The sequence below is a fragment of the Stomoxys calcitrans genome, chromosome 5 (assembly GCF_963082655.1).
Source record: "Stomoxys calcitrans chromosome 5, idStoCalc2.1, whole genome shotgun sequence".
Lineage (NCBI taxonomy): Eukaryota > Metazoa > Arthropoda > Insecta > Diptera > Muscidae > Stomoxys > Stomoxys calcitrans.
The window spans coordinates 17,859,344-17,878,897 of NC_081556.1; the positions used below are offsets into that span (position 1 = coordinate 17,859,344).

Below are 19,554 nucleotides of genomic sequence, written 5' to 3' on the forward strand. Positions count from 1 at the left end.
TGCCATATTGACCAATATTCTGTTTTAATAACTTGAACAATGAACTGTATTTATTAGACCACTCGAAGTCTGCACCGAGTTTGGTCCAAATCGGACCCTATTTAAATATAGCTGCAATGGGTTCATAAATGATGCAATTTTCTTCAGATTATGACGAAAGGTGGTTAACATTTAAAACCGAGTTGGTGGGTATCCAAAGTTCGGCCAAACTTAATGCCTTTTTATACCCATCACCATAGGATGGGGGTATACTAATCTAGTCATTCTATTGGTAACACCTCGAAATATTTGTCTAAGACAACATAAAATATATATACTCTCGATCGTATCGACGTTCTGAGTCAATCTAGAAATGTCCGTTCGTCCGTCAGTCTGTCGAAATCACGATAGAGGTCGAACGCGTAAAGCTAGCCGCTTGAAATTTCGCACAGATACTTAACATTGGTGTTTGTCGTTGGGGATTGGAAATAAACCATATCGGTTCAGATTTAGATATAGCTTCCATATAAACCGATCTCCCGATTGGACTTCTTGAGCCCCAGAAAGCTGTAATTTTTGTCCGATTTGGCTTAAATTTTGTATATAGTGTTCTGTTGTGACTTTTAACAACTGTGCCCAGTACGGTTCAAATTGGTTTATAACCTGATATAGCTCCCATATAAACCAATCTTCCGATTTGACTTCTTGAGTCCTTACAAGCCGCAATTTTTGTCCGATTCGGCTGAAATTTTGCATGGGGTGCTCTATTACGACTTCCAACAACTATGCCGGATACGGTTCAAATCAGTCTATAACCTGATATAGCTCCCATGTAAACCAGTCTCTCGATCATCCTTATTCGGTTCCAAGAAACTTTAATTTTTGCTAGTTTGACAGAAGTTTGGTATGTAGAATAAAATAATGCCCTTCAACTAAAATTATTTTGTATAAATTTTTAGTAGAATCCATGACGGTGGGTTCCCAAGATACGGCCCAGCCGAAATGAGCACGCGTTTACTTCTTACTCGTAGCAATATTAGTCCAAATCGGACGAACATATACATTTATGGATGCTATATACTATTTTAAACCGATTTTTTAAGATTCAAAAGGCTTCGTCTCTGGGCCAAAAAAACATGTCTATGCTAAATTTCAAGACAATCGGATGAAAATTGGGGTCTGTACTTTGTACACAAATTAACGTGGACAGAACAGGCTGACGGAAAGACGGACATATTTTAGGTTAGGTAAGGTTTAAGTGGCAGTCTGCCATCAAACTCACTTAGACGTTTTCGTCCATTGTGACACAACAGGAACAGAAGAAGGAATATGCCTTCTAGTTCCTACCGTAGAGCCATCCAGATCCCTTTAAAAAGCCCAATAACTTCCGAACATTCACATCCACTAAATCAGAAATGTTCTCATAGAAATGAGAACCTAAAGTGGAACTCCTTCTAACTGCTAGTGCGGGACACACACACAGAAGGTATTGTCTAGTCTCTTCTTCTTCGATGTCCTCACAGCTTCTGCAAAAGTCGTTGCTGGCAACCTTCAGTCTGTCAGCATGTTTTTCGATTAGACAGTGATCATGATGGACACAATGCATGAGACGTCTGTTCTGGCTAATGCCAGCAAAGCAGTTGACCTCTTCAAGTCTAGATTAGGCCACATAGACGGACATATCTTTATCAATGCAGAAAGAGATTCTCTCTTTCTTCTGGGAGTTACAAACAAATGAACTAAGTTGAAATACCCTGAACCATAGTAGTAGTGTAGGGTATAGAGATAGGATGCTAATATTGAAGTCTTGCTTCTTTGGCCCAAAATCATGACCACAAAAATTTTAATAAAAAATGATTGTAGTATTAAATCCCTCACAGATCCTTTTGCAGTGTTAGTAAAACTTTTAAATTAAAATTTTTGTTTCATTGTTCTAAACTTACCTTGCCCATAAAACCGGTGCCACCGGTTATGAAAACACTGCGGCCAGCATAGAATTGTGGAATCGACAAATATGTATCGGTGGAACGGCCATAACTTTCGAAATTATTTTTTGAAGTGAAATGTGTGCCGATGTGACCGTTCATCATGGTTGTGGTGGTGGTGGTGCCGCCGTTGCTGGTGCTCGTACTCGCGCTCGTGCTACTGCCACTGGTGGTATTTGAGGAGGCGCTGTTGCTGTTGTTGCTTAAAGTATTCTCCGACATGTTGTTGTTGCTGTTGTATGTATGGTTTTACAATTGTAAATGGATGGATGAGTGACTTTCAAGGAATTGTGAGGGTCGTTTTCTAGTGTAGAAATGTAGAGCAGGGTTCACAATTTGGCCCAGCAGTGGAAACAAATCCAATTTCGATTTTTTTTTTTTACAAAAACTGCAAGTGTAAGGGCGGGCGGGCGGGCGCGTTAGGTATGGGATAGATAGAACAGGGCACAACGCAAGTTAAATAATAATAAGAAAATAATTTAGGCTGTCCGCTGCGCAAGAAACATACACAAAATTGTGTACAAATTTATTATTTTTTGTTTGTATTTCCTTTTCGTCGGTTTGTTTATTTAAAAAAAAAAATCACAAAACCGTAATTCGAGTGGCGGGATTTAAGGATTTCTGTTTTCAGCAGGCAACAAAAATGCGTTTATTTTTGTTTCTTTTTTTGTTGTGTTAGAAATTTACATTTGTCGTTTGGTTTTCCTTTTCAGTTATGTTTTTAATTATTATTTTTTAAATTAGGAAGAAGCGATTATAATTACAAAGAAATGTTTGGTTATGTGCGTATAGTTGTTTTAAGAACAATTATTATTTCTATTATTTTTAATAATTTTGTATTATAAATATTTTATTTTTTTTTTATAATTTTTTGTAAAAAGCTTTGGAAGTTATTGGAAGCGGTTGATTTTGTTTTTTCTCCTCTTTTGCAGATTTTTGTTTTGTTTTTTTATTGCAATATTAATTAATAGATTTAATTTTTATAAAAAAAAATAAATAATTTTTTCTTGCACTACAAATGTTTTTTGGGAAATTTGTTGATTTTGTTGTTTTTTTCTATTTATTATTTTTTTTAAGTTGCTACTATTATTATTTAAGATTAGTAAGAGATTTCTATCAACTTCTAAATAACGTCGCAGTTTCTTTTACTATTGATTTTGAGCTTATATCCATTTTCGTTACTAAAAGGAATTTTCTTGGATTATTTTAAGACGGTCGATCAGCTTGTGGTATCTGCAAAGACAAAAAATTTGTGGAATCGATATTAGTTTTGGAATAAAATTTTATTTTATGGTTTATATATACAACTAGCTGACCCGGGCCAGCTCCGCAGCGCCTTCTTTTACTTTATGTGGGACAAAATTTTCCTTGGCATATTTAATTTCGATAAAGAGCTTTTAGTGAAATATCATGCTACGCAAATATTGAATTGCCCAAAAAGTAATTGCGGATTTTTCGCTGACAAATTTTTTCACAGCTTGTGACTCTGTAATTGCATTCTTTCTTCTGTCAGTTATCTGCTGTTACTTTTAGCTTGTTTTAGAAAAAAATGCAAAAAAGTATATTTGATTAAAATTCATTCTAAGTTTTATTAAAAATGCATTTACTTTCTTTTAAAAAATCCGCAATTACTTTTTGGGCAACCCAATAGTATATCGCTTGGCTAACAGTTTAACAATATAAGTGCCTTTATTTGAATCCCATATGATCTTTATTAGTTTACTATTTTAATTTTAGATGTAAGGTGTACTCCCTTCCTAAAATACTTTATTTCAGCCCGCTACTCTCATGATATCTGATTTTACCCAAATTGTCTTGGTGAGCAACTACGTCCTATTGGGGGCTGTTATGCTGGTGGGACGTCCCCTAGACAATTGGTCCCTAATGTTAATATCAGATACGTGCTCTATTCCCAAACACCTTTAATTTGAGCCCCATATTTCCATAGTCGGCAAACATGACCGGTTTGGGAATGTTTTTGGGGGATGGGCGGCCGCTCAGTGAGTTGGACTTAAAAATATATATCGGATTCGTGTTCTACTCTAAAAACCTTCATATTTGAGCCTCATATTGCAATAGTCAGCAAATACTTCCTTTTTGGGTGATGTTGAGGGGGTGGGATGGCCCCATAGACACTTTTCCCGAATATTGATATCAGATTCGTGCTTTACTCCCAAAGACCTTTCATTTGAGCCCCATATTGCTGGTCGTAAATTTGTCCGTATTTGCAATAGTCAGCAAATACTTCCTATTTGGGTGGTGTTGTGGGGGTGGGATGGCCCCATAGACACTTTTCCCAAATATTGACATCAGATTCGTGCTTTACTCCCAAAGACCTTTCATTTGAGCCCCATATTGCTGGTCGTAGATTTGTCCCCTTTGGGGGATGTTTTTGGGGAGAGGCGGCCTCCTAAACACTTGGACCCATATTTGGATATCAGATTCATATTCTACATTGAAATACCTTTTATTTAAGCCGCATATTCCCATGGTCAGTAAATAAGTCCTGTTTGGGGGGTGTTTTGGGGAAGGGGTGGACCCTCAGAAACGTGGTCCCACATTTGGATATTAGATTCGAATTCTACTCTCAAATACCTCTCATTTGAGCCCCATATTGCCATGGTCGGTAAATATGTCCGATTTAAGGGTGTTTTGGGGGTTGGGGTGGTCCCCCTAACACTTGGTCCGACAATTGGATATCAGATAAGTTTTCTAATCTTAATAACCTTTCATTTGAGTCCCATATTGTCGTGATTGGTCTAAGTATATGTTTGGTGGGTTTTAGGGTGGAGCGGCCCCCCTAGGTACCCCATCCGAAATTTGGATACCAAATTTTTATTTTTAGAGTACTATATGAGAGCATACAAAATTTGGCTTAAATCGCACCACTCATCTCCGAGATCTGGCGTTTCTGAAAACTAGGGTAAGTGGGAGGGTCCCCGGTAATATATGCACAAACTACAGGTCGCAATTTTCATCCGATCATCTTAAAATTTGTCACAAACATACTTTTTTTGGTGACGAAGCCTTTTGAAATTGGAAAAGTAGTTTCAGATTTATATGGGAGTTTTATTCAAATCTGAACCGATTCCAACAAATTTCCACATGGACATAGTGGAAGTCATACAAGACGAAATAATGCAGAGTGTTGAGTAGATCGCTAGATTAATGCCCTTGCAAAGGCCTAGAAGTAAAAGCGATCGAAACATAGATATTGGGGCTATAACTAGATCTGAACCGATTTCTATAAAATTCAACATCAATAAAAAAGAAGAAACCTTCGTGCCAAATTTCGTGACCACCGGTTGACCAATGCCCACATTTTAAACATATACATCCAAATCCGACGATTATGACCCCACACCGCCTTAAAGAATTTTTAACTTAGCTTAGCCGGCAAAAAATTATTTTTGTTTTGAAAAATATTCATTCATGAAGCACTTTATGCCTCTGATTAATTAATTTAACTTTGAACGTAGCGTAGCCTTTTTAAATTGCTGCCGCCGCAAAAATAATATTGTTATTATTTTAATTGAGATTTAGTACATGTGACAAATATTTACTTCTTTGCCAGACATACCTATATGCAAATGTGCAAAAGAGAGGGGTATATGAGCTTTGTGCCAGAGATATGGATTCTTAAATCATCATACATGGGTTTTGTAAACAATTTTCAAACGAAAAGAAAAGGAAAATACTGAGCTAAGAACCATAAAAACAAAGATGGAAAGTACGAGAGATACTTCACAGTCCCAAAATTTAGTCTTGGGGTTCCGGTTAGAATTAAATAAAATAAAATCAAATAAGACAATAAAAAATAATTTTATATATAACAAGTAAAAAGGCGTTAAGTTCGGTCTGGCTGAACTTTGGATACCCACCACCTCGGGTATATATGTAAAACACCTTTCATAATAATCCGGTGAAAAATGCATAACTTATGACCACATATTAGCTTTATGGAAATATGGTCCGATTTGGGCCAAATTCAACACGGATATTGACTGGTCTAATAAGTACAAGTCACATTGTTCAATTTTGTAGAACAAAATATTGGTCTTTTTGGTAGCCTACCCAAATATAGACAAATCTGAACTATATACGACACGGATATCGAAAAGCCTAACATAGGTCACTATGTCAAATTTGAGCGAAATCCGCTTATAAACGTGCCTTTCATGGGACCAAGACCTTAAATCGAGAGATCGGACTATATGGCAGCTATATCCAAATCTGAACCGATCTGGGCCAAAATGCAGAAGAATTTCGAAGGGGCTAATGCATTTCACTGTCCCAAATTTCGGCGACATCGAACAATAAATGCGCTTTTATGGGCCCAAAACCTTAAATCGAGAGATCGGTCTATGTGGCAACTATATCCAAATCTGGACCGATTTGGGCGAAATTAAAGAGGGCTTTCGAAGGGCCTAACACAACTTACTTTCCTAAATTTCAACAAAATCGGATAATAAATGTGATTTTTATGGGCCTAAGAACCTAAATCGGCGGATCGGTCTGGGCGCCACCCAAACAATAAGTAATCGCTGACCATTGCAATATGGGTATTTTAGAGTAGAAGACGAATCTGATATACATTTTCAAGGTCGCTGAGTGGCCGCCCCATCCCCCACAACACCCCCCAAACCGGTCATGTTTGCCGACAATGGAAATATGGGGCTCAAATGAAAGATATTTGATATCCACATTCAGGACCAACTGTCTTACGGACGTCCCACAACCATAACAACCCCCAAATAGGACAGTGAAGCTCGATATTGATAGTTTTTAGGGCCCATACCAAAAACCGGACTTTTCTAATAGGGGCTATAAATGTATGTCTGTCTGTCTGTCCGTCCGTCTGTCTGTCGAAAGCACGCTAACTTTCGAAGTTGTTAAGCTAGCCGCTTGACATTTTGCACAAATACTTCTTTTTAGTGTAGGTCAGTTGGGATTGTAAATGGGCCATATCGGTCCATGTTTTGGTATGGCTGCCATATAAACTGATCTTGGATCTTGGCTTCTCGAGCCAATAGAGGGCGCAATTCTCATCCGTTTTTGGCTGAAACTTTGCATGAGGTGTTTTGTTTGACTTCTAACAATTGTGCTAAGTATGGTTCAAATCGTTCAATAACCTGATATAGCTGTCATATAAACCGATCTGGGATTTGGACTTCTTAAGCCTTTAAATGGCGTAATTCCTATCCGATTTGACATTTTGTACAATGGCTTCTCCCATGACCTTCAACAAATGTGTCAAATATAGTCTGAATCGGTCTATAGCCTCATACAGCTCGCATATAAACCGATCGCCCTATTTTACTTCTTGAGCCCCTAAAGGGCGAAATTCGTATTCGAATTGGCTGAAATTTTACACAGTGACTTCTACTATGGCCTTTAACATTCATTTCAAATATCCGAATCGGACTATAACTTGATATAGCTCCAATATTATAGAAATTATTTTCTTTTATCCTTTGTTTGCCTAAAAAGAGATACCGGGAAAAGAACTCGACAAATGCCATCCATAGTAGAAGGTATATAAGATTCGACCCAGTCGAACTTAGCACGCTCTTACTTATTTATTTTTTTCTTTTTTTTGAGTGCAGATATTTGATACCTTCAACTAGAATGTGTGAATCCTTAAGTTTTTCACAATGACGTCACAAAACAAACATTTCATTTCGTTGGACCGTTTGTCACACTTACTCAAAGCACACATACACTACATATAGCCCTTCAAATTGTTGCTTATCTGACTACTTGGGTTATTTTTAAAACAACACTTTGCCTCACAATCTTTGTCACACAAAGTAAATGGTAAAATGTTTCAAACCTTTTTACCAGTGAAATACCCTCAAATGTCCTCTTATTAAAAATTTAAACAAACTACGCACTCAAGTTTTCTCTGATACTCTCGTAATGTGTGGCACAAAAGCCGCATTGACACTTTGCCAAAATTGGACGAAGGAAATTTGATTTTGACATCATCATCGTAGTGTGACGTCAGCGGTAATTGAGATTGTATTGGGAGGAAGATGACTGACTGGCTGCCTCTAATAACTGTCTCATGGTTGTATATGAAGTGTTTGAATGTTGCCAATTCGAGAAATATTAACCGATATGTGGAGGACTTTAATTGCCTTACCATGAATAATGTGGAAGCCAAATATTTTTTTGTGAATTGAACGAAAATTTGTATTTGCCATACATTTAAGGCCTATATGGAGCCCTAAAACCCAGATATACCCCTCATATGAACAGATCTGCGTATTTGAATTCTTGAGCGCCTTCAATCTGGGATTAACTAACCGCCTTTAATTTGGTAAATAAAATTATTTTTTTTTAATGCAAAATCCACACCAAATTTTACCCAGTAGCTTCTTAGGCAAAACGGATTGAGGTAAGTGATCTTAAAGTTTTTTTTTTTTGCGGTGGATTGAAACCAGCCAAATTTTAAGCATTTTACTTGTTAAATATTGGTAGCTTACTTTGTAGTCAAACATTTAGCTGGAAATAAGGACCCTTAAGGGTAATTTGTTATACAACAACAGTAAGGAAGCATTTCAAAATTAAAACCAGTAAGGAAAGGCAAAAGTCGGGCGGAGCCGACTAACTAATACCCAACACCACCGAGTCAGCGTACTACTTCGAATGCATGGAACCTATGTTGCAATATAATCAGATTTAAATTTTTCATACCTTTTGATATATTGAATAGAACCTAATAAGATTTTCTTACGATAGGACCTAAATTGTGGCCACTAGAGCCCTAAGGGACATATCATATAAAATATATCGGACGGAAGATATATATGGGAACTATATCTAAATCTGGACCTATTTTTAGAAATTTTCCATTTGGGCAAAGTTTTGTAAGGATGGGATGGAAGATATATATGGGAACTATATCTAAATCAGGACCGATTTTTAGACATTTTGTAAGGATCGGAAGATATAGATTAGAGCTACATCTAAATCTGAACTGATTTTTATGAAATTTTTCACACATATCGGAATGTCATATAAAACATCTCATCCAAAATTTTATAAAGATCGGACTAAAATTGTAGCTTCTACAGCCTTAATAGACCATATCGGATGAAAGATATGTTGTTGTTGTAGCAGTGTGTTTTACACCGAGACGGCAGCCCTTGCCGATGGAGGATTCCATCGGGTCAATCAGGTACGTACAACCGGCTGCCATGGGATCGGGATGAAAGATATATATGGGAGCTATTTCTAAATCTGAAATGATTTTTATGAAATTCTGCACACGTATTGCGACATCAAAAACATACATATCATGCAAAATTTTGTAAAGATCGGACCAAAATTGTGGCTTTTATAAGCTACAAAGGCCATATCGGATGACAGATATACATGGGAGCTATATCTAACTCTGAACCGATTTTTATGAAATTCTGCACACGTATTGGGACGTGAAGTAAAACGTCTTGTGGAGAATTTCGTAAAGATGGGACCAAAATTGTGGCTTCTACAGCATTATTAGGTCATATCGGATGAAAGATATATGTGTGAGCTGTATCTAAATTTGGACCGATATTTATGAAATTTTGCCCACATGTTGGAACATTAAACCAAACATAAAACAAAAAATAAAACAAGATCGGTCTAAAATGGTGGCCTATATAGCCTTCAAAGGCCATATCGAATGATATATATAAGAGCTATATCTAAATCTGAACCGATTTTTATGAAATTCTGCACATGTATAAGGACGTCAAGGAAAACAGCTCGTGCAAAATTTCGTAAAGATCGGATCAAAATTGTGGCCTCTACAGCCTTAATAGTCCATATCGGATGAAAGATATATATGGGAGCTACATCTAAATCTGAACCGATTTTTTTCAAAATCAATAGCGTTCGTCTTTAAACCAAAAAGGTGTCTTGTGCAAAATTTTGTGAAAGTCGAACAACAAATGCGACCTGTACCATGATTACAAGAATACATGGACAGACAGACAGACGGACATAGCTAAATCGAATCAGGAAGTGATTCTAAACCGATCGGTATTCTTATCAATGGGTCTACCTCGCCTCCTTCTTAGCGTAGCAAACAAATGCACAAACTTATAATACCGTGTACCACAGTGGTGGTGTAGGGTAAAAAAAGTCTGAATTTGGCAACAAACTAAGCACTAAATATATCATATCCACTCGTATTTGAAATATTTGAAAAATTATTATAACTGAATCAATTAAATGTTTATCAGGAAACCCCGATTGTTTATGAAAAAATCCATACTTTCATGTTGGCCAGCAACATAAACTACTTGCTCATACACTCGTTTGTTGAATAGGCCTTTTGAGTATTAATAAAATTAACGATCTAAGACAAGGCACAGGTCGATGATCTCGCATGGGTGCAGGTGACAAGGTTATAGTTGATGAAAACATTTACATGTGGTGAACTCTTTCAGCAACAATTTTAAGTTCAAAGATTCCAATACACGTTTTAAATTTTTTGCATAAGAAAAATTGATTTTTTTCGCAAAGATAGTAAAATTCTTGTTAGAAAGGTATTTTCGATAGAAACCAGGAAATATAAGCAGGAAGGTGAAACGATAGTGCGAATATATCACCCCCATTAAATTATCCATTCACTTGCATTGTAATATATCGGCTTATAAATTATAATCACAAATTTATGGCAAACAACTTGGAAGATGTTTTGTGCGAACTTAAAAACCGTTGTCTTATTAACATCACTGTTATTTGCATTGTTTTAAATAATTATAGGTTTGCCAGGTAATAACTTAACAAAAAAGGTCATAGAAAACAATAAATGTTTGCTGATGAAATTTTTGTTTTATTTTCTAAATGATAGCTTTCGCGGCTAACAGACACCGGTACTTAGGTGGGGACACAATACCAGATATGCACCAAATTATGGGCGTGGTATGGAAAACAATTAAACATTTTGTAAGTAGCACGGAATTCCTAACTTAGATTTTCTTATTATACCCTCCACCATAGGATGGGGGTATACTAATTTCGTCATTCCGTTTGTCACACATTGAAATATGCGTCTAAGACCCCATAAAGTATATATATTCTCGATCGTCATGACATTTTTAGTTGATCTAGCCATGTCCGTCCGTCTGTCCGAACATCCGTCTGTCGAAGGCACCCTAACTTCCGAAGAAGTAAAGCTAGGTACTTAAAATTTTGTAAAAATACTTTTTATTAGTATAGGTCGGTTGGGATTGTAAATAGGCCATATCGGTCCATGTTTTGATATAACTGCCATATAAACCGATCTTGGGTCATGACTTCTTGAGCTTCTAAAGGACGCAATTCTTATACGATTTGGCTGAAATTTTGCATGCAGTGTTTTATTTTGACTTCCAACAATTGTGCCAGGTATGGTTTATATAAGTCCATAACCTGATATAGCCGCCATATAAACCGATGTCCAGATTAGATTTCTTAAGCCTCTGGTGGGCGCAATTCCTATCCGATTTGGCTGAAATTTTGCATGGCGTGTTTTGTTCTAACTTTCAACAACTGTGCTAAGTATGGTCTAAATCGGTCGATGAACAGATGTTGCCGCCATATAAACCGATCTTAAGATTAGACTTCTTGAGTCTCTAGAGGGCGCAATTCCTAGCCGATTTCCCTGAAATTTGGCATGACGTGTTTTGTTATGACTAAATTGATTGATAAACCGATAAAGCTGCCATATAAACCGACTTTGGGTCCTGACTTCTTAAGCTTCGCAATTATCATCCGATTTGGCTGAAATTTGGCATGACGTGTTTTGTTATGACTTTCAAAAACTGTGCCGAGAATGGTTTACATCAGTCCATAACCTGATGTAGCCGCCATATAAACCGATCTCCCGATTAGACTTCTTGAGTCTCTAGAGGGCGCAATTCCTATCCGATTTGGCTTAAATTTTGCATGACGTGTTTTGTTATGACTTCCAACAACTGTGCTAAGAATGGTTTAAAGCGGTTCGTAACCTGATACAGCTTCCATATAAGCCGCTCTGGGCTCTGGACTTCTTGAGCTTAAGTGAAACTTGACGGAAAGTACCTTAAATACCTTCGCTTAAATGAAAATCGGTTAACTGAAGCTGAACTGAAAAAGTGTTAACACACCAAATTCCGTTTTTATATGAAACCGCAATCGCATAAGTGAAAAAGTATTTTTTTTGTGAGAAACAATCTGGAATTAAAAAAAAATCGCGTCATCAATTAAATTCGCAATAAAGAGTTCCACTGAGCATTGCTCCTCATACTTTACACCACTATTGTGGTACAGGGTATTATATGTTTGTGCATTTGTTTGCAACGCTAAGAAGAAGAAAAGATCTAGACCCATTGATAAGTATACCGATCGAATCAGAATCACATTCTAATTCGATTTAGCCATGTTCGTCTGTGAGTCCATGTATTCTTGTAATCAAGGTACTGGTCGTATATAATATCGTCACGAAATTTTGCACATGCCACGTTTTTGGCTCAAGGGTGGACGATATTGATTTTGGTAAAAATCGGTTCAGATTTAGATAGCTCCCATATATATGACAAACAGGCAGACAGACTGATGGACATAGCTAAATTGAATCAGGAAGTGATTCTGAGTCGATCGGTATATTTATCAATGCGTCTATCTCTCTTCCTTCTGGGTGTTACAAACAAATTCACTAAGTTATAATACCCTGTACCACAATAGTGGCGTAGGGTATAAATACGAATCTGATATCCTTAATATGGGCCATTTCACACTGGGAGAGATTCGAAATAAACTTATAAAAAACATAAAAAAACGTATTAAGTTCGGCCGTGCCGAACTTTGGATACCCACCACTATGAATAAATTAACCATCCTCTTTTATAACACATCCACTACCATAACCATAATAATATGCAAATGGGATCTGCTATGAACCATATTTCATTCAGGTTCCGAGAACTCTTATACAAGTCACAGTTTCAGCGAAATCAGGCAACAAATCCCCTTTTTTTGGGACTAAGAGCCTAAATTAGAAGATCGGCCTACATGGCAGCTATATTCAAATATTGTCTTATTTGGACCATATGATGGACGGATGATGGGAGTCTTAATACATCTCACTGTATCAAATCCCAGCGAAATCGGGTAATAAATGCAACTTTTATGGACTTAAGACCCTTAATCGGCAGATCGGTCTATATGCCAGCTATATCTGAATAAAGACCGATCGAAACCATACTTGAGTAGGATACCGAGAGGATTTAATCAACTCACTGTTTAACTGCGGCTTTTGTGGGCTTACGACTCTATATATCTAAATATTGTCCGATCTGAATCATATTTGAGTCAGATATGGGGAGTGTTAAAACAACCAACTTTTTCCAGTTTCATCGAAATCGGATAGTAAATGAGGCTTTTATGAACTTAAGACCCTAAATCGCCCCAAGACGCGTTAATTTTTTTTTTTTTTTTTTTCTTAATAAACAAAAATTTTTAATCTCCAAAAGGGAGATATGTTTACATAAAAAAAATTGCATATAAGACACTTTGACAAAGTTTTTATACAAATAAAAATGTGGGCTAAAAGCTATGAGAAACAGATAAACAAAACAAATTCCAACAAGGAAATTAAATCAAGCAAAAATTTTTGGATATAATTTCTTGCAAAGGGTGATTTTTTAGCTGTTGTCTATTTGGCAATACTGGTTTAAACAGCTCACGCACGTTTCGTGTTTTATTTCACTGTCAAACATTTTCAGTTTGGTCTATAATTTAATCATGAATCGTAATTGCGGATTTTTCATATAGTCGGCGTTGACAAATTTTTTCAACGGCTTGTGACTCTGTAGTTGCATTCTTTCTTCTGTCAGTTATCAGCTGTTACTTTTAACTTGCTTTAGAAAAAAAGTGTAAAAAAATATATTTGATTAAAGTTCATTCTAAGTTTTATTATATATGCATTTGCTTTCTTCTAAAAAATCCGCAATTACTTTTTGGGCAACCCAATATTATATTTTATTATCAATATGCATGCACTGTTAAGAAAGTCACCGTGTTCAAATTGTATTCAGCGACGAAGCTCATTTTTGGCTAAAAGGGTACGTAGCACAGAGGTTAGCATGAATACCTGGGTTCGAATTCTGGCGGGACCATCAGAAAAAATGTTCAGCGCGGTTTTACCCTTCCAATGCTGGCCAAATCACCCATTAGAACTAAAACCATGACAAAATTTAGCAAGAAAATAAAATTTTTACAAATTTTTTTTTTTTTATATTTTGACTTAATTTTTATAGAAATAAAATATTGAAAGAAAATTTACAATTTTAAAAAAGAAAACATGTAGTCAAAAATTTACGTAAAAAAAAAAAATGACAAAACTAAGAAATAATATGTAGACCATAAAAAATAAAAATAAAATTTTGCATAGAAATAACATGTTGACAAAAAATCAACAAAAATACAATTATAAAAAGTTTTTCCGCCAAACTAATATTAAAAAAATTCTATAAATTTACTATAAAAATCAGTAAGGAAGACAAAAGTCGGGCGGAGCCGACTATATAATACCCTACACCAATCCTACAATTATAAATTCGGGCAATATATAAATATATATGTATATGAGTGCTATATCAAAATCTGAATCGACTTTCAAAGATATCGTTTGAAAATTGTTGGTACTACGGCCATATAAGTGCAAATACGGCGATAAATATTGTATGTATGGGTGCTACATCAATATTTGAACCAATTTTGATGAAATCTCGCAGATGGCAAATTTGGTGCAGATCGGTTGAAAATTGTAGCTACTACGGCCATTTAAGTGCAAATCAGGCGATACATATATATCTAAATCTGAACCGATTTTAATGAAATTCTGCAGATATGTTAAAATCAGTAACAAAACAGTCCGTGCCAAATCTTGTGTAGATCGGTTGAAAATTGTAGCTACTACGGCCATTTAATTGCAAATCGGGCTATACATATATATGGGAGCTATATCTAAATCTGAACCGATTTTGTTTAAAATCAACGACGTTCGTCCTTAGACCAAAAATGTGACTTGTGCAAAATTTTATGAAAAATCGGACAACAAATGCGACCTGTACCTTGATTACAAGAATACATGGACAGACGGACATAGCTAAATCGAATCAGAAAGCGATTCTAAGCCGATCGGTATACTTATCGATGGATCTAGCTCTTTTCCTTCTTAGCGTTGCAAACAAATGTACGATGTTATAATACCCTGTACCACAGTGGTGGTGTAGGGTATAAAAACACAAAATTGGTATAAAATTTTGAGGTCAAATAACCGTGGGTGACGGCCTACCACAAAACCCACCAAACGGACACCGCTTGGGAATACGGTGGGGTCCGGCTCACCTCAATAATTAGCCCCAAAGAGACATGTAGGCCGATCGATCAAACGATAGGTAAAATTTTGAGAAAAAACTAAAAGAAATCTAATTTTGATAAAAAAAAAATAGAAATAAAACTTTGAAAAGTTATCTAAAGAAATCAGATTTTGACAACATTTTATATAAAAAACAATTACCAAAATATATTCTAAAGAGAAAAATTGTGGATAAATTTATCTTTAGAAAACAAAATTTAATCAAGTTTTTTTCGAAAAAAAAATTTTGGCAAATTTTACTTCTGTAAAGAAAAATGTTGACAATTTTCATAAAATTTTGTATAAAAACCAGTAAAGAAAGGCAAACGTCGGGCGGTGCCGACTTTATAATACCCTACACCTACCCTATAGGTACAAAATGGGAGCTATGTCTAATTCTGAACCAATTTCGATGATCTCGCCGGAAAATGGGTTATTAAACAATCCGTATCACATTTCCAGCAAATATGTTCAAACTGTAATAACTACGGATCACAAATGACAACAAATGACAATCTGAGGAACATATATATGAGAGCTATATCTAATTCTAAACCGATTTCGAGCAAACTTCTCATATAATGTGCGAGAAAAGCCTTGTGCAAAATTTTGGCAAGGTTGGTCAAAAAATGCACTTACAGTGGCTCTAGAAGTTAAAATCGGGCGATAAAAATATATCACAGCTATATCTAAATCTGGACCGATTTCTATGAAATTCACCAATAATGTCGAGAGTTATAAGATCTTTGCTGCCAAAATTTTAAGAGAATCAGTTAACAAATGAGCGCTTTATTGTAAAATCGGACGAACATATATATGGGAGCTATACTTAAATCTGAACTGATTTCGAGCAAACTTCTCAGATACTGTGGCAGTCGTCTAGAAAAGCGTTGTGCAAAATGTTGGCAAGATGGGTCAATAAATGCGCTTGATGTGACACTAAAAGTCTATCTAAATCTGAACCGATTTCTATGAAATTCATCTATAGTGTCGGGAGGCATATGAAAATCCTTCCTGCCAAATTTCGAGAGAATCGGTTAACAAATTACCATTTTATTGCATTTTTACTGCAAATCGGACGAACATATATATGGGAGCTATATCCAAATCTAAACGCATTTTTGCCAATTTCAATAGGCTTCGTCTATAGGCCGAAAAACATGCCCATACCAAATTTAAAGACGATCGGATGAAAATTGCGACCTGTAGTTTGTACACAAATTAACATGGACAGACGGACAGACAGACAGACAGATGGACATAGCTAAATCGAATTCACTAAGTTATAATGTACCAGAGTAGTGGTGTAGGGTATAATAAAATGCATAAAAAAACCTATTAAAAATGTTCTAAAAAAATAAAATTTTGATACAATATAGTATAGCGAAAATTTTAGAATCCTTTTAAAAAATGCTTCATAAAAATAAAACAAATGATTAAATTTCCCTTGAAATAAAAACTTTGGACAAATTTTAAAATTTGTATGTAATTTTTTACTATTTTTTTTTTCTAATCATGTAAAATTTCAAAATCACCTAAAATTAATTTTGTTATTAATTTGTTTCATTGTTAAAACCTTTTAAAAATAATTACATTACAAAATGTTTGTTATTGTACGAGTAGATATTTTTACAGTGTTTCACACATTGCTTAAGTCTGTGCCACATTTTTTTTTTATTTTCTTCAATTAAAAAATTTTTAATTGTTCATTTTTTTTCTTTAAGAAGATTTGCACACATTTTTTAGTTAAAAGATTTTCTGCACTTCCGTTTCCTTTCGTTTAGCCTACACCTCTTTTCAGCAAAAGAGTAAGAGAGAGAAGCATTTAATTACACAGGCCATGCTCAACATTTTCATAAATAGAGGAAAAAGCACAAGAGCACTATGGAGCAATTAATTTTAATTATTTAATTTTTAGTTTTTTTTTTTTTAATTTTCTTTTAAATATTCAACATAAGATTGGTGTTTTATTGTGAACATACTTTGCTTTTCGTTTTATTTATTTTGTTGTATTTTTTTGTTTTGTTGCTTTCCAAACTCAAGGGTGGGGAAATTTGAAAGCTCAGTTTTTGCCGTTCCGTTTAAGTTCCTTTTTTCCCGGGCTTTACCGATAACGACATCTAAACGCGATAAATTATGAAAATCGACTGAATTTTTCTAATCACAATACAAAGAATATATAACTGACTAAGAATAAGAATAACAAAAAACGCTTCAACTGCTGTAGACAACTACGCTGAATGACTCTCGTGATGATGATAATGATGATGATGAGGGCGATGATGACGACGAGTTGCTTTAGATGCTGTTGCTGGAAATGCTACTCGAAACGCTCACTTGTACGCTAGCATTTAGTTAGCAATTCAGCTGGCAAATAAGCCGAGGCACACACTCACACACATAATAACTATTCGACAATGTCTTAAACTGTTGTCCCATCGTCATTGTTTAGCTCTCTCATAGGCTTCGGACAAAGGAAACGCAATGACCAATAGATGAATTAACGATATGCTAAAGTCTACGAGCGTAAATTTAAATAAAATCTATTTATTTTGGCTTGACAATAGCTCTGATATACGTCACATTATGATATGACGACAATTTCTATGGGGTTTCGACTTCCTTTTTGAGAGTAGGGCTTAGTAAATAATGAAAATATTTTGGTATTTGTTTCTGAAATGGATTTCCACCAGGAATGCTTGGGGTCAAAGCAAAGTTTATAGCCTTACAGGTTACTTTTTGGGAGCTACTATCCTACAAGAGTTGTTCTGTGACACACCACACGTGATCCATTGAACTTCTTTAACATTTTCTAATATATAAATCAAGTGGTTATATTGTCGCTGTTTGCTTATGGATCATTATCACTAATAATGTGCAAATTATTTGTCTTGTTTAGTTATTAGCAAAGCTAGGTAAATTAATTGCTCAATAGGGCAAATGTGTTAATATTCCAGAATCTAGCGAAAATTCCAAAATATCGATTTCATTCATAACAATATAATATACTTGTTACTATCACAATAAGTAAAAACGCATTAAGTTCGGCCGGGCCGAACTTTGGATACCCACCTCCTCGGGTATATGTAAACACCGTTTCGTCACAATCCGGTGAATATGGGATAACTTACCCAAATATAAACAAATCTGAACCATAAAGGACACAGATGTCGACAAGTCTAACATAAGTCACTGCGTCAAATTTCAACGAAATCGGGCAATAAATGCGCTCTTTTTAGGGCCAAGACTTTAAATCGAGAGTTCCTTCTATATGTGACACCCCTAAAGGCTTAAAAATCTCACTGTTTCAAATTTCAGCGAAATCGGGTAGTAAATAAAGCTTTTATGGGCTTCAGACCCCTTATCGGCAGATCGGTCTATATGGCAGCTATATCTAAATATAGTCCGATCTAAACCATATTTGGGTCGGATGTTGGTTGGCCTAAAACTACTCATTGTTTCAAATTTAAGTGAAATCGGTTAAAATATAAAGTTTTTATGGGCTTTAGACCCTTTATCGGCAAATCGGTCTATATGGCAGCTATATCTAAATATAGTCCGATCTAAACCATATTTGGGTCGGATGTTGGGTGGCCTAAAACTACTCATTGTTTCAAATTTAAGTGAAATCGGTTAAAAAATAAAGTTTTTATAGGCTTCAGACCCTTTATCGGGAGATCGGTCTATATGGCAGCTAAATCTAAATAAAGTTAGATCTGAACCGTATTTGGGTCGAATTTTGGGAGTCCCAAAACTACCCACTGTTTCAAATTTCAGCGAAATTGGATAAAAACATAAAGCTTTTATAGGCATCAGACCCTTTATCTGGAGATCGGTCTATATGGCAGCTTTATCTAAATATAGTCCGATCTGAACCGTATTAAGGTCAGGTGTCAGGAGGCGTAAGATAATTCACTGTTTAAAATTTCAACAAAATCGGGTAATAACCAAAGTTTTTATGGGCATCAGACCCTTTATCTGGAGATCGGTCTATATGGCAGCTATATCCAAATATAGTCTGATCTAAACCGTATTTAAGTCAGGTGTCAGGAGGCTTAAAATAACCCACTGTTTCAAATTTCAGCGAAATCGGATAAAAAATAAAGCTTTTATGGGCATCAGACCCTTTATCGGGAGATCGGTCTATATGGCAGCTATACCTAAATATAGTCCGATCTGGACCACATTAATGTCGTATGTCAGGAGGCTTAA

At 35.6% G+C, this 19,554-nt stretch overlaps 3 protein-coding genes across 7 annotated transcripts in view; all 3 read right to left on the minus strand.

The window, feature by feature from the left end:
* LOC106092488 (putative fatty acyl-CoA reductase CG5065) overlaps nucleotides 1–2,371 on the minus strand; it is a 35,993-nt gene extending 33,622 nt beyond the window's left edge. Inside the window, exon 1 of the mRNA XM_013259372.2 lies at nucleotides 1,923–2,371. Within this exon, the coding sequence (XP_013114826.2) occupies nucleotides 1,923–2,186 (264 nt within the window). The 5' untranslated portion in view covers nucleotides 2,187–2,371. The remainder of the gene's footprint in view (nucleotides 1–1,922) is intronic.
* A 612-nt stretch (nucleotides 2,372–2,983) lies between these two features.
* LOC106084340 (zinc finger protein 277) overlaps nucleotides 2,984–19,554 on the minus strand; it is a 212,485-nt gene continuing 195,914 nt past the window's right edge. For 4 of the 5 annotated variants that reach the window (XR_009398385.1, XR_009398386.1, XR_009398387.1 and 1 more), the window contains one exon: nucleotides 2,984–3,197. The gene's annotated coding sequence lies outside the window, so the exon portion shown is untranslated. Of the gene's footprint in view, nucleotides 3,198–17,324; nucleotides 17,645–19,554 lie in introns of those variants that run through there. The other variant, XR_009398384.1, reaches the window with a different exon arrangement.
* Nucleotides 2,984–19,554, minus strand: part of LOC106084342 (uncharacterized) — a 207,880-nt gene continuing 191,309 nt past the window's right edge. The window contains exon 3 of the mRNA XM_059369234.1: nucleotides 2,984–3,197. The gene's annotated coding sequence lies outside the window, so the exon portion shown is untranslated. The remainder of the gene's footprint in view (nucleotides 3,198–19,554) is intronic.